This window comes from Dermacentor albipictus, chromosome 5 (assembly GCF_038994185.2).
Source record: "Dermacentor albipictus isolate Rhodes 1998 colony chromosome 5, USDA_Dalb.pri_finalv2, whole genome shotgun sequence".
Lineage (NCBI taxonomy): Eukaryota > Metazoa > Arthropoda > Arachnida > Ixodida > Ixodidae > Dermacentor > Dermacentor albipictus.
This window is the reverse complement of record NC_091825.1, coordinates 152725169-152751780: the sequence shown is the minus strand read 5'-3', so window position 1 is coordinate 152751780 and position 26612 is coordinate 152725169. Positions and strand designations below refer to the sequence as shown.

General features: G+C 45.2%; 1 protein-coding gene across 5 annotated transcripts in view; it reads right to left on the bottom strand.

Moving 5' to 3' along the window:
* Positions 1-15205: 15205 nt before the first annotated feature.
* Positions 15206-26612, bottom strand: part of LOC135902392 (uncharacterized) — a 553623-nt gene continuing 542216 nt past the window's right edge. For 3 of the 5 annotated variants that reach the window (XM_070539204.1, XM_070539202.1, XM_070539205.1), the window contains 2 exons: positions 19194-19393; positions 15206-16552 (listed from right to left, as the gene is read on the bottom strand). In XM_070539204.1, the coding sequence (XP_070395305.1) occupies positions 16476-16552; positions 19194-19383 (267 nt within the window). In that variant the 5' untranslated portion in view covers positions 19384-19393 and the 3' untranslated portion in view covers positions 15206-16475. Of the gene's footprint in view, positions 16553-19193; positions 19394-26612 lie in introns of those variants that run through there. The other 2 variants (XM_070539206.1, XM_070539201.1) reach the window with 1 other exon arrangement.

The window sequence follows — 26612 nt, the reverse complement described above, 5'->3', positions numbered from 1 at the left end:
CTCGGAAAAATGAAAAAACGGTAAGCCTATAGCCCATGAAAGTAATTGTTTTGGGCAGGTCCAATAAACTCCCTTGAAAGTGCTCGTTCTTTGCATGGATCACTTCGCACGCACGTGCTGATGCCGATTTACGCGATTAATAAGCGAATAAGCGGAGAATAATTTTCTCGGAAAAATGAAAAAACGGTAAGCCCAGGGAAATAATTGTTTTGGGCAGGTCCAATAAACTCTCTTGAAAGTGCTCGTTCTTTGCATGGATCACTTCGCACGCACGTGCTAAGGCCTATTTACGCGATAAATAAGTGAATAAGCGGAGAATAATTTTCTCGGAAAAATGAAAAAACGGTAAGCCTATAGCCCAGGGAAATTATTGTTTTGGGCAGGTCCAATAAACTCCCTTGAAAGTGCTCGTTCTTTGCATGGATCACTTCGCACGCACGTGCTGATGCCGATTTACGCGATAAATAATCGAATAAGCGGAGAATAATTTTCTCGGAAAAATGAAAAAAACGGTAAGCCTATAGCCCAGGGAAATAATTGTTTTGGGCAGGTCCAATAAACTCTCTTGAAAGTGCTCGTTCTTTGCATGGATCACTTCGCACGCACGTGCTAAGGCCTATTTACGCGATAAATAAGTGAATAAGCGGAGAATAATTTTCTCGGAAAAATGAAAAAACGGTAAGCCCAGGGAAATTATTGTTTTGGGCAGGTCCAATAAACTCTCTTGAAAGTGCTCGTTCTTTGCATGGATCACTTCGCACGCACGTGCTGATGCCGATTTACGCGATAAATAATCGAATAAGCGGAGAATAATTTTCTCGGAAAAATGAAAAAACGGTAAGCCTATAGCCCAGGGAAATAATTGTTTTGGGCAGGTCCAATAAACTCTCTTGAAAGTGCTCGTTCTTTGCATGGATCACTTCGCACGCACGTGCTAAGGCCTATTTACGCGATAAATAAGTGAATAAGCGGAGAATAATTTTCTCGGAAAAATGAAAAAACGGTAAGCCCAGGGAAATTATTGTTTTGGGCAGGTCCAATAAACTCTCTTGAAAGTGCTCGTTCTTTGCATGGATCACTTCGCACGCACGTGCTAAGGCCTATTTACGCGATAAATAAGTGAATAAGCGGAGAATAATTTTCTCGGAAAAATGAAAAAAAAACGGTAAGCCTATAGCCCAGGGAAATAATTGTTTTGGGCAGGTCCAATAAACTCTCTTGAAAGTGCTCGTTCTTTGCATGGATCACTTCGCACGCACGTGCTAAGGCCTATTTACGCGATAAATAAGTGAATAAGCGGAGAATAATTTTCTCGGAAAAATGAAAAAACGGTAAGCCCAGGGAAATTATTGTTTTGGGCAGGTCCAATAAACTCCCTTGAAAGTGCTCGTTCTTTGCATGGATCACTTCGCACGCACGTGCTGATGCCGATTTGCGCGATAAATAAGCGAATAAGCGGAGAATAATTTTCTCTGAAAAATGAAAAAAACGGTAAGCCTATAGCCCAGGGAAATTATTGTTTTTGGCCGGTCCAATAAACTCCCTTGAAAGTGCTCGTTCTTTGCATGGATCACTTCGCACGCACGTGCTGATGCCGATTTACGCGATAAATAAGCGAATAAGCGGAGAATAATTTTCTCGGAAAAATGAAAAAAACGGTAAGCCTATAGCCCAGGGAAATAATTGTTTTGGGCAGGTCCAATAAACTCTCTTGAAAGTGCTCGTTCTTTGCATGGATCACTTCGCACGCACGTGCTAAGGCCTATTTACGCGATAAATAAGTGAATAAGCGGAGAATAATTTTCTCGGAAAAATGAAAAAACGGTAAGCCTATAGCCCAGGGAAATTATTGTTTTGGGCAGGTCCAATAAACTCCCTTGAAAGTGCTCGTTCTTTGCATGGATCACTTCGCACGCACGTGCTGATGCCGATTTACGCGATAAATAATCGAATAAGCGGAGAATAATTTTCTCGGAAAAATGGAAAAACGGTAAGCCTATAGCCCATGAAAATAATTGTTTTGGGCAGGTCCAATAAACTCTCTTGAAAGTGCTCGTTCTTTGCATGGATCACTTCGCACGCACGTGCTGATGCCGATTTACGCGATAAATAAGCGAATAAGCGGAGAATAATTTTCTCGGAAAAATGAAAAAAACGGTAAGCCTATAGCCCATGAAAATAATTGTTTTGGGCAGGTCCAATAAACTCCCTTGAAAGTGCTCGTTCTTTGCATGGATCACTTCGCACGCACGTGCTGATGCCGATTTACGCGATTAATAAGCGAATAAGCGGAGAATAATTTTCTCGGAAAAATTAAAAAACGGTAAGCCCAGGGAAATAATTGTTTTGGGCAGGTCCAATAAACTCTCTTGAAAGTGCTCGTTCTTTGCATGGATCACTTCGCACGCACGTGCTAAGGCCTATTTACGCGATAAATAAGTGAATAAGCGGAGAATAATTTTCTCGGAAAAATGAAAAAACGGTAAGCCTATAGCCCAGGGAAATTATTGTTTTGGGCAGGTCCAATAAACTCCCTTGAAAGTGCTCGTTCTTTGCATGGATCACTTCGCACGCACGTGCTGATGCCGATTTACGCGATAAATAATCGAATAAGCGGAGAATAATTTTCTCGGAAAAATGGAAAAACGGTAAGCCTATAGCCCAGGGAAATAATTGTTTTGGGCAGGTCCAATAAACTCTCTTGAAAGTGCTCGTTCTTTGCATGGATCACTTCGCACGCACGTGCTGATGCCGATTTACGCGATAAATAAGCGAATAAGCGGAGAATAATTTTCTCGGAAAAATGAAAAAAACGGTAAGCCTATAGCCCATGAAAGTAATTGTTTTGGGCAGGTCCAATAAACTCCCTTGAAAGTGCTCGTTCTTTGCATGGATCACTTCGCACGCACGTGCTGATGCCGATTTACGCGATTAATAAGCGAATAAGCGGAGAATAATTTTCTCGGAAAAATGAAAAAACGGTAAGCCCAGGGAAATAATTGTTTTGGGCAGGTCCAATAAACTCTCTTGAAAGTGCTCGTTCTTTGCATGGATCACTTCGCACGCACGTGCTAAGGCCTATTTACGCGATAAATAAGTGAATAAGCGGAGAATAATTTTCTCGGAAAAATGAAAAAACGGTAAGCCTATAGCCCAGGGAAATTATTGTTTTGGGCAGGTCCAATAAACTCCCTTGAAAGTGCTCGTTCTTTGCATGGATCACTTCGCACGCACGTGCTGATGCCGATTTACGCGATAAATAATCGAATAAGCGGAGAATAATTTTCTCGGAAAAATGAAAAAAACGGTAAGCCTATAGCCCAGGGAAATAATTGTTTTGGGCAGGTCCAATAAACTCTCTTGAAAGTGCTCGTTCTTTGCATGGATCACTTCGCACGCACGTGCTAAGGCCTATTTACGCGATAAATAAGTGAATAAGCGGAGAATAATTTTCTCGGAAAAATGAAAAAACGGTAAGCCCAGGGAAATTATTGTTTTGGGCAGGTCCAATAAACTCTCTTGAAAGTGCTCGTTCTTTGCATGGATCACTTCGCACGCACGTGCTGATGCCGATTTACGCGATAAATAATCGAATAAGCGGAGAATAATTTTCTCGGAAAAATGAAAAAACGGTAAGCCTATAGCCCAGGGAAATAATTGTTTTGGGCAGGTCCAATAAACTCTCTTGAAAGTGCTCGTTCTTTGCATGGATCACTTCGCACGCACGTGCTAAGGCCTATTTACGCGATAAATAAGTGAATAAGCGGAGAATAATTTTCTCGGAAAAATGAAAAAACGGTAAGCCCAGGGAAATTATTGTTTTGGGCAGGTCCAATAAACTCTCTTGAAAGTGCTCGTTCTTTGCATGGATCACTTCGCACGCACGTGCTAAGGCCTATTTACGCGATAAATAAGTGAATAAGCGGAGAATAATTTTCTCGGAAAAATGAAAAAAAAACGGTAAGCCTATAGCCCAGGGAAATAATTGTTTTGGGCAGGTCCAATAAACTCTCTTGAAAGTGCTCGTTCTTTGCATGGATCACTTCGCACGCACGTGCTAAGGCCTATTTACGCGATAAATAAGTGAATAAGCGGAGAATAATTTTCTCGGAAAAATGAAAAAACGGTAAGCCCAGGGAAATTATTGTTTTGGGCAGGTCCAATAAACTCCCTTGAAAGTGCTCGTTCTTTGCATGGATCACTTCGCACGCACGTGCTGATGCCGATTTGCGCGATAAATAAGCGAATAAGCGGAGAATAATTTTCTCTGAAAAATGAAAAAAACGGTAAGCCTATAGCCCAGGGAAATTATTGTTTTTGGCCGGTCCAATAAACTCCCTTGAAAGTGCTCGTTCTTTGCATGGATCACTTCGCACGCACGTGCTGATGCCGATTTACGCGATAAATAAGCGAATAAGCGGAGAATAATTTTCTCGGAAAAATGAAAAAAACGGTAAGCCTATAGCCCAGGGAAATAATTGTTTTGGGCAGGTCCAATAAACTCTCTTGAAAGTGCTCGTTCTTTGCATGGATCACTTCGCACGCACGTGCTAAGGCCTATTTACGCGATAAATAAGTGAATAAGCGGAGAATAATTTTCTCGGAAAAATGAAAAAACGGTAAGCCTATAGCCCAGGGAAATTATTGTTTTGGGCAGGTCCAATAAACTCCCTTGAAAGTGCTCGTTCTTTGCATGGATCACTTCGCACGCACGTGCTGATGCCGATTTACGCGATAAATAATCGAATAAGCGGAGAATAATTTTCTCGGAAAAATGGAAAAACGGTAAGCCTATAGCCCATGAAAATAATTGTTTTGGGCAGGTCCAATAAACTCTCTTGAAAGTGCTCGTTCTTTGCATGGATCACTTCGCACGCACGTGCTGATGCCGATTTACGCGATAAATAAGCGAATAAGCGGAGAATAATTTTCTCGGAAAAATGAAAAAAACGGTAAGCCTATAGCCCATGAAAATAATTGTTTTGGGCAGGTCCAATAAACTCCCTTGAAAGTGCTCGTTCTTTGCATGGATCACTTCGCACGCACGTGCTGATGCCGATTTACGCGATTAATAAGCGAATAAGCGGAGAATAATTTTCTCGGAAAAATTAAAAAACGGTAAGCCCAGGGAAATAATTGTTTTGGGCAGGTCCAATAAACTCTCTTGAAAGTGCTCGTTCTTTGCATGGATCACTTCGCACGCACGTGCTAAGGCCTATTTACGCGATAAATAAGTGAATAAGCGGAGAATAATTTTCTCGGAAAAATGAAAAAACGGTAAGCCTATAGCCCAGGGAAATTATTGTTTTGGGCAGGTCCAATAAACTCCCTTGAAAGTGCTCGTTCTTTGCATGGATCACTTCGCACGCACGTGCTGATGCCGATTTACGCGATAAATAATCGAATAAGCGGAGAATAATTTTCTCGGAAAAATGAAAAAAACGGTAAGCCTATAGCCCAGGGAAATAATTGTTTTGGGCAGGTCCAATAAACTCTCTTGAAAGTGCTCGTTCTTTGCATGGATCACTTCGCACGCACGTGCTAAGGCCTATTTACGCGATAAATAAGTGAATAAGCGGAGAATAATTTTCTCGGAAAAATGAAAAAACGGTAAGCCCAGGGAAATTATTGTTTTGGGCAGGTCCAATAAACTCTCTTGAAAGTGCTCGTTCTTTGCATGGATCACTTCGCACGCACGTGCTGATGCCGATTTACGCGATAAATAATCGAATAAGCGGAGAATAATTTTCTCGGAAAAATGAAAAAACGGTAAGCCTATAGCCCAGGGAAATAATTGTTTTGGGCAGGTCCAATAAACTCTCTTGAAAGTGCTCGTTCTTTGCATGGATCACTTCGCACGCACGTGCTAAGGCCTATTTACGCGATAAATAAGTGAATAAGCGGAGAATAATTTTCTCGGAAAAATGAAAAAACGGTAAGCCCAGGGAAATTATTGTTTTGGGCAGGTCCAATAAACTCTCTTGAAAGTGCTCGTTCTTTGCATGGATCACTTCGCACGCACGTGCTAAGGCCTATTTACGCGATAAATAAGTGAATAAGCGGAGAATAATTTTCTCGGAAAAATGAAAAAAAAACGGTAAGCCTATAGCCCAGGGAAATAATTGTTTTGGGCAGGTCCAATAAACTCTCTTGAAAGTGCTCGTTCTTTGCATGGATCACTTCGCACGCACGTGCTAAGGCCTATTTACGCGATAAATAAGTGAATAAGCGGAGAATAATTTTCTCGGAAAAATGAAAAAACGGTAAGCCCAGGGAAATTATTGTTTTGGGCAGGTCCAATAAACTCCCTTGAAAGTGCTCGTTCTTTGCATGGATCACTTCGCACGCACGTGCTGATGCCGATTTGCGCGATAAATAAGCGAATAAGCGGAGAATAATTTTCTCTGAAAAATGAAAAAAACGGTAAGTCTATAGCCCAGGGAAATTATTGTTTTTGGCCGGTCCAATAAACTCCCTTGAAAGTGCTCGTTCTTTGCATGGATCACTTCGCACGCACGTGCTGATGCCGATTTACGCGATAAATAAGCGAATAAGCGGAGAATAATTTTCTCGGAAAAATGAAAAAAACGGTAAGCCTATAGCCCAGGGAAATAATTGTTTTGGGCAGGTCCAATAAACTCTCTTGAAAGTGCTCGTTCTTTGCATGGATCACTTCGCACGCACGTGCTAAGGCCTATTTACGCGATAAATAAGTGAATAAGCGGAGAATAATTTTCTCGGAAAAATGAAAAAACGGTAAGCCTATAGCCCAGGGAAATTATTGTTTTGGGCAGGTCCAATAAACTCCCTTGAAAGTGCTCGTTCTTTGCATGGATCACTTCGCACGCACGTGCTGATGCCGATTTACGCGATAAATAATCGAATAAGCGGAGAATAATTTTCTCGGAAAAATGGAAAAACGGTAAGCCTATAGCCCATGAAAATAATTGTTTTGGGCAGGTCCAATAAACTCTCTTGAAAGTGCTCGTTCTTTGCATGGATCACTTCGCACGCACGTGCTGATGCCGATTTACGCGATAAATAAGCGAATAAGCGGAGAATAATTTTCTCGGAAAAATGAAAAAAACGGTAAGCCTATAGCCCATGAAAATAATTGTTTTGGGCAGGTCCAATAAACTCCCTTGAAAGTGCTCGTTCTTTGCATGGATCACTTCGCACGCACGTGCTGATGCCGATTTACGCGATTAATAAGCGAATAAGCGGAGAATAATTTTCTCGGAAAAATTAAAAAACGGTAAGCCCAGGGAAATAATTGTTTTGGGCAGGTCCAATAAACTCTCTTGAAAGTGCTCGTTCTTTGCATGGATCACTTCGCACGCACGTGCTAAGGCCTATTTACGCGATAAATAAGTGAATAAGCGGAGAATAATTTTCTCGGAAAAATGAAAAAACGGTAAGCCTATAGCCCAGGGAAATTATTGTTTTGGGCAGGTCCAATAAACTCCCTTGAAAGTGCTCGTTCTTTGCATGGATCACTTCGCACGCACGTGCTGATGCCGATTTACGCGATAAATAATCGAATAAGCGGAGAATAATTTTCTCGGAAAAATGAAAAAACGGTAAGCCTATAGCCCAGGGAAATAATTGTTTTGGGCAGGTCCAATAAACTCTCTTGAAAGTGCTCGTTCTTTGCATGGATCACTTCGCACGCACGTGCTAAGGCCTATTTACGCGATAAATAAATGAATAAGCGGAGAATAATTTTCTCGGAAAAATGAAAAAACGGTAAGCCCAGGGAAATTATTGTTTTGGGCAGGTCCAATAAACTCTCTTGAAAGTGCTCGTTCTTTGCATGGATCACTTCGCACGCACGTGCTGATGCCGATTTACGCGATAAATAATCGAATAAGCGGAGAATAATTTTCTCGGAAAAATGAAAAAACGGTAAGCCTATAGCCCAGGGAAATAATTGTTTTGGGCAGGTCCAATAAACTCTCTTGAAAGTGCTCGTTCTTTGCATGGATCACTTCGCACGCACGTGCTAAGGCCTATTTACGCGATAAATAAGTGAATAAGCGGAGAATAATTTTCTCGGAAAAATGAAAAAACGGTAAGCCCAGGGAAATTATTGTTTTGGGCAGGTCCAATAAACTCTCTTGAAAGTGCTCGTTCTTTGCATGGATCACTTCGCACGCACGTGCTAAGGCCTATTTACGCGATAAATAAGTGAATAAGCGGAGAATAATTTTCTCGGAAAAATGAAAAAAACGGTAAGCCTATAGCCCAGGGAAATAATTGTTTTGGGCAGGTCCAATAAACTCTCTTGAAAGTGCTCGTTCTTTGCATGGATCACTTCGCACGCACGTGCTAAGGCCTATTTACGCGATAAATAAGTGAATAAGCGGAGAATAATTTTCTCGGAAAAATGAAAAAACGGTAAGCCCAGGGAAATTATTGTTTTGGGCAGGTCCAATAAAACTCTCTTGAAAGTGCTCGTTCTTTGCATGGATCACTTCGCACGCACGTGCTAAGGCCTATTTACGCGATAAATAAGTGAATAAGCGGAGAATAATTTTCTCGGAAAAATGAAAAAACGGTAAGCCTATAGCCCAGGGAAATTATTGTTTTGGGCAGGTCCAATAAACTCCCTTGAAAGTGCTCGTTCTTTGCATGGATCACTTCGCACGCACGTGCTGATGCCGATTTGCGCGATAAATAAGCGAATAAGCGGAGAATAATTTTCTCTGAAAAATGAAAAAAAACGGTAAGCCTATAGCCCAGGGAAATTATTGTTTTTGGCCGGTCCAATAAACTCCCTTGAAAGTGCTCGTTCTTTGCATGGATCACTTCGCACGCACGTGCTGATGCCGATTTACGCGATAAATAAGCGAATAAGCGGAGAATAATTTTCTCGGAAAAATGAAAAAAACGGTAAGCCTATTTCTTTTGCATGGATCACTTCGCACGCACGTGCTAAGGCCTATTTACGCGATAAATAAGTGAATAAGCGGAGAATAATTTTCTCGGAAAAATGAAAAAAACGGTAAGCCTATAGCCCAGGGAAATAATTGTTTTGGGCAGGTCCAATAAACTCTCTTGAAAGTGCTCGTTCTTTGCATGGATCACTTCGCACGCACGTGCTAAAGCCTATTTACGCGATAAATAAGTGAATAAGCGGAGAATAATTTTCTCGGAAAAATGAAAAAACGGTAAGCCTATAGCCCAGGGAAATTATTGTTTTGGGCAGGTCCAATAAACTCCCTTGAAAGTGCTCGTTCTTTGCATGGATCACTTCGCACGCACGTGCTGATGCCGATTTACGCGATAAATAATCGAATAAGCGGAGAATAATTTTCTCGGAAAAATGAAAAAACGGTAAGCCTATAGCCCAGGGAAATAATTGTTTTGGGCAGGTCCAATAAACTCTCTTGAAAGTGCTCGTTCTTTGCATGGATCACTTCGCACGCACGTGCTAAGGCCTATTTACGCGATAAATAAGTGAATAAGCGGAGAATAATTTTCTCGGAAAAATGAAAAAACGGTAAGCCTATAGCCCAGGGAAATTATTGTTTTGGGCAGGTCCAATAAACTCCCTTGAAAGTGCTCGTTCTTTGCATGGATCACTTCGCACGCACGTGCTGATGCCGATTTGCGCGATAAATAAGCGAATAAGCGGAGAATAATTTTCTCTGAAAAATGAAAAAAACGGTAAGCCTATAGCCCAGGGAAATTATTGTTTTTGGCCGGTCCAATAAACTCCCTTGAAAGTGCTCGTTCTTTGCATGGATCACTTCGCACGCACGTGCTAAGGCCTATTTACGCGATAAATAAGTGAATAAGCGGAGAATAATTTTCTCGGAAAAATGAAAAAAACGGTAAGCCTATAGCCCAGGGAAATTATTGTTTTGGGCAGGTCCAATAAACTCCCTTGAAAGTGCTCGTTCTTTGCATGGATCACTTCGCACGCACGTGCTGATGCCGATTTACGCGATAAATAATCGAATAAGCGGAGAATAATTTTCTCGGAAAAATGGAAAAACGGTAAGCCTATAGCCCAGGGAAATAATTGTTTTGGGCAGGTCCAATAAACTCTCTTGAAAGTGCTCGTTCTTTGCATGGATCACTTCGCACGCACGTGCTGATGCCGATTTACGCGATAAATAAGCGAATAAGCGGAGAATAATTTTCTCGGAAAAATGAAAAAAACGGTAAGCCTATAGCCCAGGGAAATAATTGTTTTGGGCAGGTCCAATAAACTCTCTTGAAAGTGCTCGTTCTTTGCATGGATCACTTCGCACGCACGTGCTAAGGCCTATTTACGCGATAAATAAGTGAATAAGCGGAGAATAATTTTCTCGGAAAAATGAAAAAAACGGTAAGCCTATAGCCCAGGGAAATTATTGTTTTGGGCAGGTCCAATAAACTCTCTTGAAAGTGCTCGTTCTTTGCATGGATCACTTCGCACGCACGTGCTAAGGCCTATTTACGCGATAAATAAGTGAATAAGCGGAGAATAATTTTCTCGGAAAAATGAAAAAACGGTAAGCCTATAGCCCAGGGAAATTATTGTTTTGGGCAGGTCCAATAAACTCCCTTGAAAGTGCTCGTTCTTTGCATGGATCACTTCGCACGCACGTGCTGATGCCGATTTACGCGATAAATAATCGAATAAGCGGAGAATAATTTTCTCGGAAAAATGAAAAAACGGTAAGCCTATAGCCCAGGGAAATAATTGTTTTGGGCAGGTCCAATAAACTCTCTTGAAAGTGCTCGTTCTTTGCATGGATCACTTCGCACGCACGTGCTAAGGCCTATTTACGCGATAAATAAATGAATAAGCGGAGAATAATTTTCTCGGAAAAATGAAAAAACGGTAAGCCCAGGGAAATAATTGTTTTGGGCAGGTCCAATAAACTCTCTTGAAAGTGCTCGTTCTTTGCATGGATCACTTCGCACGCACGTGCTAAGGCCTATTTACGCGATAAATAAGTGAATAAGCGGAGAATAATTTTCTCGGAAAAATGAAAAAACGGTAAGCCCAGGGAAATTATTGTTTTGGGCAGGTCCAATAAACTCTCTTGAAAGTGCTCGTTCTTTGCATGGATCACTTCGCACGCACGTGCTAAGGCCTATTTACGCGATAAATAAGTGAATAAGCGGAGAATAATTTTCTCGGAAAAATGAAAAAAAAACGGTAAGCCTATAGCCCAGGGAAATAATTGTTTTGGGCAGGTCCAATAAACTATCTTGAAAGTGCTCGTTCTTTGCATGGATCACTTCGCACGCACGTGCTAAGGCCTATTTACGCGATAAATAAGTGAATAAGCGGAGAATAATTTTCTCGGAAAAATGAAAAAACGGTAAGCCCAGGGAAATTATTGTTTTGGGCAGGTCCAATAAACTCTCTTGAAAGTGCTCGTTCTTTGCATGGATCACTTCGCACGCACGTGCTAAGGCCTATTTACGCGATAAATAAGTGAATAAGCGGAGAATAATTTTCTCGGAAAAATGAAAAAAAACGGTAAGCCTATAGCCCAGGGAAATAATTGTTTTGGGCAGGTCCAATAAACTATCTTGAAAGTGCTCGTTCTTTGCATGGATCACTTCGCACGCACGTGCTAAGGCCTATTTACGCGATAAATAAGTGAATAAGCGGAGAATAATTTTCTCGGAAAAATGAAAAAAACGGTAAGCCTATAGCCCAGGGAAATTATTGTTTTGGGCAGGTCCAATAAACTCTCTTGAAAGTGCTCGTTCTTTGCATGGATCACTTCGCACGCACGTGCTAAGGCCTATTTACGCGATAAATAAGTGAATAAGCGGAGAATAATTTTCTCGGAAAAATGAAAAAACGGTAAGCCTATAGCCCAGGGAAATTATTGTTTTGGGCAGGTCCAATAAACTCCCTTGAAAGTGCTCGTTCTTTGCATGGATCACTTCGCACGCACGTGCTGATGCCGATTTACGCGATAAATAATCGAATAAGCGGAGAATAATTTTCTCGGAAAAATGAAAAAACGGTAAGCCTATAGCCCAGGGAAATAATTGTTTTGGGCAGGTCCAATAAACTCCCTTGAAAGTGCTCGTTCTTTGCATGGATCACTTCGCACGCACGTGCTGATGCCGATTTACGCGATAAATAAGCGAATAAGCGGAGAATAATTTTCTCTGAAAAATGAAAGAACGGTAAGCCTATAGCCAGTGGCGTAGCAACAGGGGGGGCCGGGGGGCCGTGGGCCCCGGGTGCAAGGGGCCAGTGGCGGGGGGGGGGGGGGGGGGTGTCATATACGCCTGAAGACACCCTTTCCGCCGGTTACACCGGGGGGGGGGGGGTGACAGAAGACCTATGGGCCCCGGGTGCCAGACGACCTAGCTACGCCACTGCTCGCGACCCTCACACAACTATTCAATTTACACTAACACACTGGTCCACCTGGTGTCGCTTTGCGGAGCCCCAAATAATGCTGGATTTCCAGAAACCTGCACAATGTTTCGCATAACACCGATTCCCACAGTGCGTGGGATCTACATAATTTTTTTATTCCATAGCATTGTTTGTACAATAAAAAATTGGCTGCGGCTTAGCTTAGCTAAGCCTGGATATGCAAAGCGAAAGCTTGGTTTCACTTGGTTAAACTTTGATTTAGCTGTAATTGTTATACTAAGGTATACAATAATTGGTAAGCCAGGTATGACGGCTGTGCTTAGGTCGGTGGCTAGACATGACTGTGATGAGGCTTGGGTAGACACACATCGTTCGACGGTGCGACGCCTGTTGCGCCACATGGGAAAGCGCAGGTGCTAAACATGCAGAGAGACGCCGCGATCATACGCAGCGTCGAAGCACAAACGGACAGGGCGCGAACGCGGTCGCTCCATTGATCTTGACGGTGCGATCTGTTGCATTGCGGACCCTGTTCAGTGAAGCAGCTGGCTAGGCGATATCCGCGGGGTGGTCAGACGCCGCTTGGCGACGACGGCTCAAAGCCTCCCGCTCCTGCGCAACGCTCAGAGAAGACGGCCCGGCTACGGTGCCTAGCCCGGCCTCTCTTCACACTGACTAGGCGAGCGCGACACTCTTAGCCAGGCGCGCGGCGAGTCACGTGGTCAGGCGGCGACCCAGCTGCGCAGAGCGCATGCGCCAAGCCGGCGGCGGCGCCAGAGCTCGGCGCGGCGAGTCACGTGAAGCGTTGCCAAGGCTACGGCGCAGCTGCAGTCAAATGAAGGTCAAATTGATGGCGACGGCGAAACTCGGCTCGATGAGGTTAGTAACCTTTCAAAAGCAGATCCCATTCCCTGCGGGAATCGTTATGCGAAGCATTTTGAAGGTAGCCAGCTATCTACTATCGTTTCGCGTTCTGCAAGTGTTACTAGAGGGTGGAACATGCACCGTGTAAGGCGTGAAACTGTGCGCGACGACAACGGCAAGGGGACGGAAGTGGCACGAACTCGCCTTTATAAGCGGAGTGCCATGCCACGTGACGCACGGGCCAATCGTCTCAAAGTACTGGCTTGCACGAGCGAAGAACAGTGATAAGATTATCATTCGCTTTTACCGTGCGTAGGTATGTAGCCTCATCTAACATGCGCGTCTTCGATCGTTACTCCGAAATTTCAGTTTGCTCAAATGATTGGTTACTTGAAGGACATGTACGACCAAAGCGAGTTTCAACCGGACCTATGCCACCAATTTGGTCACTCCTTTAAGTGAAAAATGCTTCTAGTTTTCTTGTGTTGCGTCACAGACTAATGGTAACAGCCCGATGCTGTTACCATTAGGTCACGATCAGACGCATGCTTCTTTCGTGCCAACGCGAGCTAGCTCGTTCAGACATCTGACGAGTATCGCAAGTAGCATGCACGAGCGAGATCACACGAGCGAGATCACACGAACGAGATAACTTTATTTGGAATCCGGCGATTGGGAGGCCCGCGCCTGGGGCCTCCTAGATGGCCAATGAGAGCTGCTGCTCCTGTACAACCAAAGTTGGTCTTGTAGTTCTGAGCTGAGCAGCGCGGCCGACCACCGCGCTGCTCAAAGGCGACTGCCATTTTATCTTGATGTCTGTTACATCCCCACGCCACACACGCCCGCGCCAGTTTCCTTTCAGCCACTGACTCGAGAATGAAATGCTTGAGTGAAAATCATTTTTACCACTGTCATGCGTCCCGTCGCATATCAAGTTACTAATAAGAGTGAGAGCGCGCCACTTTCTCTCCTTCCCTCCTGGCGAACTTTAATTGAGGCGCTGTGTCAGACTGCACCGCCTTCAGGGTCGTCTCGAGTCGTGCAACGAAACACGCTGCAACGTGTCTTCGCCGGAGAAACACACACACACACACACACACACACACACACACACACACACACACACACACACACACACACACACACACACACACACACACACACACACACACACACACACACACACACACACACAGCATTCACAATAACGTTGGACCGTTTGGTAACACTTTGCAGAACCCCAAAGAGTGCAGAATGGCCAACTGCCTGGGAAGTGCTTCATGTACCGTTGATTGCTACAGCGCGTGAGATCTGCACAGTTTTTTTGTATTACAGAACATATTATACGACAACAACATTAAAAGGACACTACATAAAGACAAACACTTTATCACTTTAGACTGATACAGCATTTTACTACCTTCGCGGAAAACAGGTTGGTTATTAGCAGAGAGAACTAAGCTGAAAGTTACATTTTTTAAATATTTCGCGTCGATACCAAGGTGCCTATACATCAGTGTGACCTCACAGATAAAAAAAAATTAAATTATGGAGTTTTACGTGCGAAAACCACTTTCCGGTTACGAGGCACGCCGTAGTGAAGAAACCGACTACTTGGGGTTCATTAACGTGCACCTAGATCTAAGTACACGGGTGTTTTCGCCCCCATCGAAATGCGTCTGCCACGGCCAGGATTCGATCCCGCGACCTCGTGGTCAGCAGCCCAACACTATAGCCACTGAGCAACCACGGCGCGCTCACAGATTTAGTCTTTGGTTCTTTTAGAACACTATGTAGTTTACATTTGCCGATAAACAAGTTAACCGGGCCGGAAAAGACACCGTCAGGGCGAGCTGGCGTGAGACCTTCAACTATGGGCGGCCTATTGTGCAAGGGTAATTTACTGATGCAGCTAACCTTATTTTTTTCTCTTCGGTATCCCTTTAACGTGGAATGTCTATAGCTGGATGGACTGACAATGAGCACAAACCGCCGTATAGACTGAAAAGTTTATTTCTCTCGTTTCTCTGTGTACAAAACACAACCAGAACCTTCAACAAGCTCTGTAGACGAAGAGCACCTCAAGGCGAGCGTTTTTACTTTTCTTTTCGCCTCGCTTCTCTGGCGCTTCCCCCGCCCGCGCAACACGTCCGCCATTAAAGGAAAGTCGGTCACGTATCACTAATGCCACAAAACGTCGCGATTTGGGTTCGCGATCACGCGCTTTCGCGATAACATCACGAGACAGTTCGGAAAAGTACACATACACCACGCGTAACGGGCTATTTTTGTATTTACGCACGCATACTAAAATAAAAACAAGGCTTGCCGCAGGCGCTACCGAATCGGGATCAGTTGACACGATCGGAGCTGCACGCACGCGCGCTGCGGCGCAGGGCCGGAGCCGTCCGACCCGAAAGCCGAAGCAAAGAGCTCGCGCTGGTATAAGCTTACGGACGACATTTAGTTACGAACAACGAGTAAATAAATAAATATAAAAGTGCATTAAGGAAGGGCTCACTCCGTGGCAAGTGTACGACGTGTCAAGCTGCCTTGCCATGACTGCGCGTGTTGAGGAAAAGAGGAACTTTAAGGAAGGTGCATTACGTGGAAACCTGCACAAATTAGTGAGAGCTGCACGTAGACGCTGGTAACAAAAAGGCAGCACACTCGAGGCGTTTAGCAATGAGAAAACGATCGGATCGGAGCACGCTGCACCTAACAAAGGGGGCGCACAGCGAACACTTCAGCACGTATGCCCAACACGCTGCCATACATAGCTGCGCATACATGGGGTGCGCAAGATCTCTGCGTTTTGATCTTTACTTCCAAATTTAGAATTTATGAACTAGACGCAAAAGCACGAGTGTCCGAAGAGTTGCCAGATTCTGAACGCAGGCCTGTTTTGTAGAGTCCCATTTTCAGGAATGCTATTCGGGTCTTTACGCGTACACTGCCGCTGGTGTGACATCACGAAATAGCCGCTTAGTGGTTCACATTGTCCAGATACTGTTGCTTTTTTCTTTCTCTCGAGCTGCGCTGTATCAAACGGGCATATCATAAGTGGAGTGCAGAGCAAACATTAAGCGCGTAACAGCGACACTACCAGCAATCCGTGCGAATGAGAATTTCGCCGAGGGCCGCCCTGCCGTGTGGGTGTGGCTGGGGACTTCTTGAAGCAGCCCTGGCCGGAGGGCCAGTTCATGGGGAACAACGTTTTCACCAACACAGACACCTTAGTTCCTGTGTTCGAGGGGCAGGCACACTAGGACTTGGGTGGCCCCTGCGACGTCGAAGGCTTGTCCGTTGACGATTCTGCGGAGTTGGTGTTCGGTGACGGGTCTGCATGACAAAACAGAAATAAAGTAATGTACTCCGAAAGAAACCGTCGAAAATGATTGTCAAAGTCACCGATAGCTTTCCGGTTACCCAGCTGCATTTCTCAAGTGGAGAACCTTCTCACCTCTTTTCTGCTCCCGTGCCTACTCATATGTGCATGACATCATCGCCTGCGTCAACCAATCACACGCCTCGATCCCTCTCTCTCTATTTCTTTAATTTGAAAAATACTGTCAGCCTTATACAGGCCATTACAGGGAGTGGACGGGTCGGTACACGCAGGAGTACAATGCATCAACTATACATCAGTGATCATAACCGATACAACAGCAATCGACACAACATCCTATACAACCGATAACAAACAAAACGTAAGCCTCATAAGTAAGCATAATACATAAGTAGACATAATATAACCAAGATAACGCATCAATGTCTTATAGCATAAGAAGGTATTCTTCTATCCTCTCCACAAATTCCTCTACGCTATCCATGCCAATAATTTCCCGGGGCAAAGCGTTACATATTTCAATGGTAGCAGGAAAAAAATCCATATTTGCCATATTTGAACTTATCCCCGCTCTTAACTCGCTAACATTCAATTTTGTCACCCTCTACGATGTTAGATCGCCGTCCGCCAACCAGGAAAAACCGCGGAAATATCGAAGTTTTAATATAAAGCTAACGGCGGCATATACGTATACGCTGCCCCCCCCCCCCAAAAAAAAAAAAGAAGAAAGGAAGAAGAAACGAAGTTTACGTGATTAAAAAAAAGTTGGGAGTTTTGAGCTAACGTAATTTGATGTGCGTTTCCACTAGTTGCTTATCGTACTCGCAAGTACACTGCTCGCTTTTTCTAATGCACTAACTAGTAAAAGTAATTAACCACCTTTGCAATGAGTAATTTACTGACAATGTGTCAGTTTGAATGTCATATTGCGCATCAGATAAACACACATAAGAAATCCTCGTCAAGTACTTAACACGAGCTAAAGTTTTCCGTAGTTCACATATTCACTAGAAAAGGTTAGCCACAAACTTCACTAAAACACGTCGAAGTCTGGGATGTCAAGCGACGACGTCACCGTTGCCGCCGTTTTGTCGCGTGATAGAGGTTGAAAAACGGAAGATTCAGTCGCAGTTTCAGCTGACGCCGTCACTGGCAAAAGTCATCACCACGTTTCAAAATGGATGCTAAAAAAATTATTACATCCCGGAAAAATTTATGACAGCGTGTGAATGAGCTTGCAGGTGCATTCAGTCAAAGTTAGCTTCAGAGGCACCTATTTTGGCGAAAACAGTGGTTAATACTCGATCACAGCTTTTCGAAAGTTTCCTGGCGATTAATATAACCTGAAAGGAAGGATAGTGAAGATTCTCACAGCCAACGCATTGGTTGGTTCCGTTTGACTTCACCCCTTCCGTACGTCACTAGCAGGAGCTCTTCAGGATTACGGTTGTGTTCAAGCATTCGTTCTAGCAACGAGGGCTATCTAACTTGACGTACAAGACACGTTGACGTGTATGACGACGAACGTGCCTTGATAGCGTTCCTCCCCCACGGCGTCAAAATTTTTACACCAACGAGTTATTGCGAGTAATTCTCCTTTGAAAAGCCTTAGAAATAAAAGCCACTTATACGTCCCTGACATTTTATTTTAAACTATACCACTGAGCAACATTTCTATGCCAGCGTTTTATCAAGACTGCTGTCTCTCCGCCAACGGGCCTTGATCAACAGCGCCCGCCTGTGTCATTGTCAACTTCGACAATACATGCTGTCGAAGATATATTCTTTGCTGTGTATGCGTATGGACTGGAGCAGGCCTTAATATGGCAATTTTTCGACAAAGACGATAAAGTAGTTGCCTGCGCCTACAGAAATGTTGTCGCTTGTGCCGACAACAGCCCGCTTTGGGAGGAAACGTTCCTGGGGCGCTGTCGGAACGAAAGATGATGATCAATGAGCTCCTGAGCTTCCTGCGTTCAAGTGACCCTTAAAAAAAAAGAAGAAAAAACCCTGCGTTTTGTTTCGTACCTGTGCTTTCTGCCCCTTTATTTTCGTCGTTCCGCATCCCTTCGCCCCACCCCCCCTCCGGGCCCTCATTTGATGAGTACATTTTGATGAGTATAGGTACACCTGCGAGAACAGGAAATAAATCTGTTGTTGAGAGTTAGCGCCGTGTGTTTGTCTAATCTGACTTTCCGTGTCCCTCTCATTCTGCCTGCGCTACAAGAAACTAGAAGGCACCATTTATACAAGCCCATGTACACCTATCCTCGTCGATTACAGTGTTAAAAAAAATCCTTCAAGGAACCTGCGTATGTGCATTAATGGTATGCATACATACTTGCCACGACAGCTCTAACGTGCCATTTACCACGCAGACCCAGTGGCGATGTCTAGGCGATCGAAAAAGACAACAAGTGAAGAGAAAAGCAAGAGAAAACACCTAATATAAAAGTAACAACGCATTTGAATAGAATGTCAAAATAATTTAATGAATGTCTCGCGTGCGCACAGGCTCCGGATCCTCTGTAGCGCGTGCAAAAGTGACAGTCAGTTTTTTTTTTTTTTCCCGCGCTACCGCGTTCGCTGCGCTTGGCCACACACACAGCGCGGGCGCATGTGCGCGCGTCTTACCGCTGCACGAGAGCTTCTGGAAGGAGCAAGGCAGGGACGCGGTGCTGACGTTAGTGGCGCCCTCCTCGAGGATGTCGGGGAGGGCGTTACGACGCCCCGTGCGACCCGTCTGCAGGAAGGCGTCGAAGGCCGGCGCCGTGCCGCCCGCGGCGCCCGCGGGGTCGCCGACCGGCTGCTGCTCGACCTCCATCCCCGGCTCACTGCGCAGCGTGAGAGAGGAACGAGCACCGGGCTCCATCGGTTCGAGCACACAGAAGTATTCCGCACGGGACAGGCGTCAGAGCATGCACTTCCAACGTGCCGACTGCCGGAACTGGACGTGCATCGCGGCGCAAATACGACGCAAGGTCGAGCTGGGCGTGACCCGTTGGCTGGCACCATACACGATCTATATATAATCTCAAATATAATGCTAAATGAGAGATATATATATAACACTAAAAATAACGATAATAATGCTATTTTGCTCAACAATTCAATGTGCCGGCTGTCGGTTCGACCCCCACACCGGCACGTCGTTTCCCCCTTCTCCCTAAATCGACATGCTGTATAAGCCGCATCTCGTGCGCTACATACCAAACAGCTGAATTGTCTCGAGCCGGATTCCTCCCTAGTTCTTCAAACTTTTCACCGGTTCACCGAATGTTCACCGAAAGATTACGCAGCTTCATAACTCCACAATCCCCATTCATTGAGATGTGCCTATTACGGCCGTCTAAGGTGGACAAAATCGATACGTTAAGTATTCTATCAAGCACAGGAACAAATAATGAATGCTAGTTCAGCAAAACTCACGTAGTCAGAGTAACAAGTACATGTAAAATGTAAAATAGCATGTCAGACTTATCCGCCTTAGCCGGTCTAAGAGACACCGTTTGCAGAATTACTCGGTTCTCCCTAAATCGACACCTGTTCTTCGGTGAGAAGTCAAAGAGCTGTAAACTTAACGTCCCAGCTCTTATGAAATTCAATAATTTTGTATAACTTTTTCACAATATTTCAAACCCAAAATCAAAATTTTGCCAGCAACAGTCGGTGTACGAGATTTCGTCTTCTCCGTTAAAACGGAAAAGATTTTGGTTCATACTTAGTGGTGGACTATAGTTTGTCAATTATGATGGAATATAGCAGCGCACTTCGAAATAAGGACGTGATACAGAGCGAGCAAACGCAGCGCTCATGTTTGTTCACTCTGTGCACCTTGTTTCGAAGTGCGCTGCCATATTCCATCAGAACTTAATTTACATCAATTCAGTGGCTGCCCAAGAAGAGCATAATATCTGCATTTCACACATATTTGAATGGAAAAATGACGTACAGCCCGCGATAGAACGCACAATCAAGCAGACAATGCGGACGCTCGGATCCGACTACGCACAGACAATGCGAGCACCAGAGAAAATACTAATAAAATCTGTTTTTTTTTCTCTGATATTTTTTGTGCCAAAACCACGATATGCATTAGGGGGCACGCCGCAGTCCGAATTAAATTTGACTAACTGGGGTTCTTTAACATGCGCCTAAATCTCAGTACGTGCACGAGCAATTTTCGCAGGTCTCCCACCATCGCAATGCGACCGCGTTCGAACCCGCAACGTCGAGCTCAGCAGCGCAACGTCATAGCAACTAAGCTACCGCTGCAGGCATCAGCATTTTCAATGGCGCAAAACACGAGGCAAAGAAAGGTGCTCTACGGCACAGGTGCCGACGATGCGTCAAGACTGAGGTTTCGATATATATATATATATATATATATATATATATATATATATATATATATATATATATATATATAATACCGGGAACGGCTGGAGTCCGAGCGCGAACGTGGGTGCCTAGGAAGGAAGGAAGAAGGAAGGAAGGAAGGAAGGAAGGAAGGAAAAAGTGGAGAAGGAAGGCAGGTAGGTTAACCAGTTTAGCTTAACCGGTTTGTTACCCTACACATGGGAGTGGGATGGGGGGAATGAAAGATGGGGCTCCAAGATCTCTGGGCGCCTCTCGACCAACGCCGTGCACAATGATTGCAGCACTTTTCTGATGGCCTTCGTTACGACCGCGGTCAAACGAAATGTCATGTGACGCTGAAGGGAGAATTAAAAATAGGCACGAAGAGCAAATAGAAGCTTCAAACGCACGTCCGCTCTCAAGCACGTCCCTCTAAACTTTTATCACTTTATTGATTCCATGATGCAGAACGTGCCTCGAGCTTTAACGAGAGCGAACCACAAAGGCACCCTTCTTGGGAATACTCCGCTCGTCGCCGTTCCATCGACTTTACGCACCGCTGTCACGCGCCTTGCGTCACGCCTGACCGTCGAGCGTCCTACCGCATTGACCCCCGAGCGAGCCGGAGGCATCACTGCACGGCATTTGCACAAGGCGAGCGAAGTTCCACTTCGTGAGGCTGACGCACTCCACTTTCTTGACAGGCCGGCACGGAAAGCCTGCCCGAGATTACTGTCGCCACTATGGGACTGGTCAGGGTGCGCTATAACGTTGCGAAATCTTCTTGCAGCTCTATTGACTTACGACCGGTCTCTCTGCGTATACGACGGCCTCTATTTTCAGCTCAACAAAAGCTGCGTACAGGCTCGACAGATTGCTCGCCTTGAATAGCTGACGTATTTCAGTCTTTGAGCTACATTTCATGAATGCCCGATTACACACCCTGGAACCAACCTTAAGCTTCGACTTCACCAAGACTTCCCCCGAAGAGAGAGAGAGATTCTTGGTTTGGGAAGGAAAAACATGGGGTAAAGTGCAGCGCAGTAACTGTCTGAACGCGACCATTTTGTGCAGGCTATGGTTGGGCGCCGCATTGACCAATGTCCACGCGTCCCGCATAGAGATGGCCGACACCGCAGCTTGTGGCCATTGCGGCAAATAGTAAACAATCCGTCATGTTCTGTGCAAGTACCTGCAGTACGTGCAGTGTGCAGAGACAATCATTTTCGGTTGTGCTCAACCAGTTGGGCGACCGGCCTCGGTCAATGTTACATCGACGGGACTCAACATAGCATCGGAAGGCCGTGCAAGAGCTACTGTGCTTCTTGAGATTCATCGGCCCGTGTGAACGCCTCCAATTGGAACGCCCTTCCTCTTACTTTTTTTTTCTTGTTCTTTACCTTTATTTTTTTTCTTTCTTTCCAATTCCTATTTGACGCCCCCTGTTTGACGTAACTTCGGCCACAGTGGCAACCTGGTGAACGCTCGAAAATTTGTTTACGTCGATGCTGAGTCGAAGGGTGTCAAAAACGTGCTGGACAATTTGCAAGGATTAGCTGCAGTTTTGCTATTTCATGACGAGGAAATACTGTGCACGTGTTCTTCTTTCAGTTAAGATTATGTAAGACCATGTAAGACCTCTAATGCACAACATATAATTGATGATACGCTAAGTCTCATACCGCGAACTACTGAGCTTGAGCACGGAAAACTTAATTCATAGTCTACAGTAGCGTTTTTGATACGCTTGAGTGATTTTTCAGTTGTGGATAACTTAGAAAACGAATTAGCAGTGGTTATTATTAATAAACTTTTACTCAAATATAATGTTATGGCGCAGCTTAAATAAAACACCCTACGTTTTGCATAGATAACTACATGATTGCTTGGAAATTTAGAAAGGTAAAGCTGAACAAGTAATGGCAAAAGGACTTGTGATGCCCCAAACACGGAAATTAGACATATCCACGTACTACTCCTTCATTCTAACAGTAGCTGAAAGGTGGCAGCGCCAGAGTTCACTCGAGTATTTTTTGCAGAAAGGTTTATCGACAGTTAACAGAAAGCCGACCACGCCGTGTTCAATATACAGGATGTTCCAACTATCATGCACCAAGATTTAAAAATATGCAAATGTCACGTAGATAAACAGAACCAAGGCAATTAGATCATTGGATGAAAAGTGTCAATGAGAAACTTGTTGAGCAACATCAAAAACTGCCGATATAGCTTTCTGTTGCTCAGTACGTGCTACAGAAAAGTGTTTATTCCGAGTGTGAAAGAAGCCCGCGAATACAGTAAGATTGCCGCGCGACTGGCCGCTCGAAGCACTTTCGCTCGTGGCAGTCGCACTAATAACACCGAACATTTGAATTAGCGCACTTGCCTGCGTTTCAACCCCAAGCTTTGAGAAACATAATATCGAGAATACGATGCTTTGACGCAGCATACAGCGCGGGGTGAGCGGCAAAGTTAAATGCCGTCACCGTGCTCTACGCCGTTCCACGCACGGGAGCGAACACGGTTTCGCTCTCGCCACGTGCGCGCCCCATCGTAGCTCGCCCGCACGAGCGTGCAGCCCGTTCGGCTGCGTAGCATCTGCGTCGGCCCTCTTTGCTGGAGCGCGTGCTGGGCGCGTGGCGAGTTGATCGAGGCTGCCCGCCGCACGTTGCCCCGCAGGCGGCACATTTGGCGTGGAAACAATGCGAAGCGTGCCGCGACGATGGCTCTACAGCCCCATTGTTCTGCGCGCGAGTAGCGGAGCTGTCCGCGAGTGATGACCGACACGCGGCGGCAGGACCGCGCGCACTGCATGCGGCGCAGGGCTGAACTCGAGGCAGCGATGTGGAGCGGGCCGAGCCGCGAAACGACGCGTGCCATTTGCGCGTATAGTCTGTAGCTTACGTCTCTTTCACAAAAGGGAGCTTTTCGGCATTGTCGCGAAAAATTGTGACTGACATTCGCTTTCACTCGGCTTTTATTGACGATAAGCAGAAGGGGTTTTATCGTAACGCGATGCACAAGGCGCGCGAAGCGCCGTCAGACTGGGGTACCATCGCCGCAGTGACGTGGTAGCGGGGCGTCCTACCGTCGGCGCATGCGCAGCTTTATGGCTTTAACTTTAGTCGCGGCCACCTAGACACGTGGCGAGTCACGTTTAAATGGCAAAGCGTTCAAAAGCTTAATCACCGCCGCGGCGACTCCAGTGGCTATATATCAGTGGCCCACTAAGCAGGAAATCGCGCGAAATCGAAGCCGGGAACCGAGGTGCGAGTTAACACATGTGCAGAAATTCCGTAGGGTTGACCACTGAACTTTCGTCGGACTATAAGGTGCTGTTTTTAGATTTGGAATATACTTTTCCTCAGATAATCACATATGCTGGCGGTAGGCGACCCCGCTCTCGCAAGCGCTTTCTTCCGTACACCTTTGTTCACTCAAAGAAAATTTAGCGGGAGACCTCAAGAGCGTGCATAAAAGCGGCCCTGATTCCGCAGTGAGACCAAGCTTCACATCTCAAGTAGAAAGGCTGAAACGTGCAGAGTATACGCAAGCCTTAAAGCTTTTGACGAGTATATATCGTTGAGTGCCTCACAGCTGACTTCAAAAGCAAGAATTCGGGGACACTCAGCCGGGTAGCCGCTTGCAGCAATATGTTGCGGTAATTCCGTACGTGCACAGGACATCGAACAATTTAAGGAAGGTTGTTAGCCGGGAATGCGCTCGGCTGTCGTTCACAGCCCAAAATAGGCTGGCAAGCATATGCCGAAAAGTCACTCGGAAGACGAAGACCAAGAAAAGTTGCTAACACACACACACACACACACACACACACACACACACACACACACACACACACACACACACACACACACACACACACACACACACACACACACACACACACACACACACACACACACACACACACACACACACACACACACACACACACACACACACACACACACACACACACACACACACACACACACACACACACACACACACACACACACACACACACACACACACACACACACACACACACACACACACACACACACACACACACACACACACACACACACACACACACACACACACACACACACACACACACACACACACACACACACACACACACACACACACACACACACACACACACACACACACACACACACACACACACACACACACACACACACACACACACACACACACACACACACACACACACACACACACACACACACACACACACACACACACTAACTAGACTACGGTTGTTTAAGTGCCGTTGCAATGACTACTAGATTCCTCTTTCCTGCTGGCGTTTCTATATATTTCAGACAAACGGGGCATTGTGTGAATGATCGCACGCGCAAACAAATAAAGTCAGTAAGCAATCTAGAGATAGCAACCTGTCACTGCATGGCGTTGAACGTCACTGTGAGCCGCTTTTTAAAGATTGCACAATAATGTGTCAAAATACTTTGGTGAGCGCGCGCGACTGATGTCAGAAAGCTTCGACACTCAAGAAGGTAGCGGTGCATGCACTCCCTCCGATTTCCCTCCTCCCGAAGGAGGTATCCTTCCTATCGATTGATTCCCTTCCACATTACTTCTACGCATGCTCCTGTTCCGTCTTTTTTGTTTTTCTTGCAGAGTGGTACACAATATACAAAGCACATACATATACACAGCGCTGTTTTTGCTCAAATCATGAACAAACCAGCGAAAATTCGTACGCTTCAAAATTAGTTTAAGGTCCCCGTACTAGCGCATCTCTCGAAGCTTTTGTTGTTATTTGCTACGCTAAACCAAGCCAAACCAAATAAATAAATAAATAAATAAATAAATAAATAAATAAATAAATAAATAAATAAATAAATAAATTCCGACAGTCTAATTAAGCAGTGGCTGTGTAAACATTTAACACAGTGCGCTATAGTCGAAGTGCCCAGTGCAAACGGAGGCTAGCTGGGACCTCAAGTATAGATAGAAGTATAAGACGTCACGGACGCAGCTTCTCACCGTTCTAGTACCAAAGCATGACGGCCACGATGACGTGAGCGCACCATATCATCACGCGCGCATCGTTTCGCGTTCTGACTGTGACTGTTTTTCACGGAATTACCATTGTTATCGATTTATCGCTCGTTGCAGTACGCGTCTGTCGTGCTGCCACGTTTCTTGTTTACACAGTGACACGACGTGCTAGCACCCTGGAATGGCGGCCATGATTACGTCAACGCAAGCCAACTATACGTCACCTAAACCTTCTAAGTTCCCACTGCGTCATTTAGAGAAGTTATGAAAGTTGAGATGTTGGACGGCTGCTGGCACAGATTAAAAAGAAAATAAGCCGAGAACACTATGCATGCAGTAAATAATGTATATGATCCAGCACTTAATTTCTAAGTCACTGACGCAGCTTGATGTCTCGCGCTCTGCACAGGCAGTCCCTTGTATACCCGCCCACCCGCGATTCTGCGGCTTTGGAAGGGCGGGAACTCTCGCTGAGCGTACAAGCCGGCGTTACTTTAAAGCCTCCATCTCACATGGCATCGCAGTAATCTTTACATAAACAAAAGAAAAAAAGAAGAAGAGAGAAGCACCACAAGGAAAGGGTGACGCATATACCGAGTGTCCCACGTAACTTGCCAAACTTTAAGAATATGCAAATGC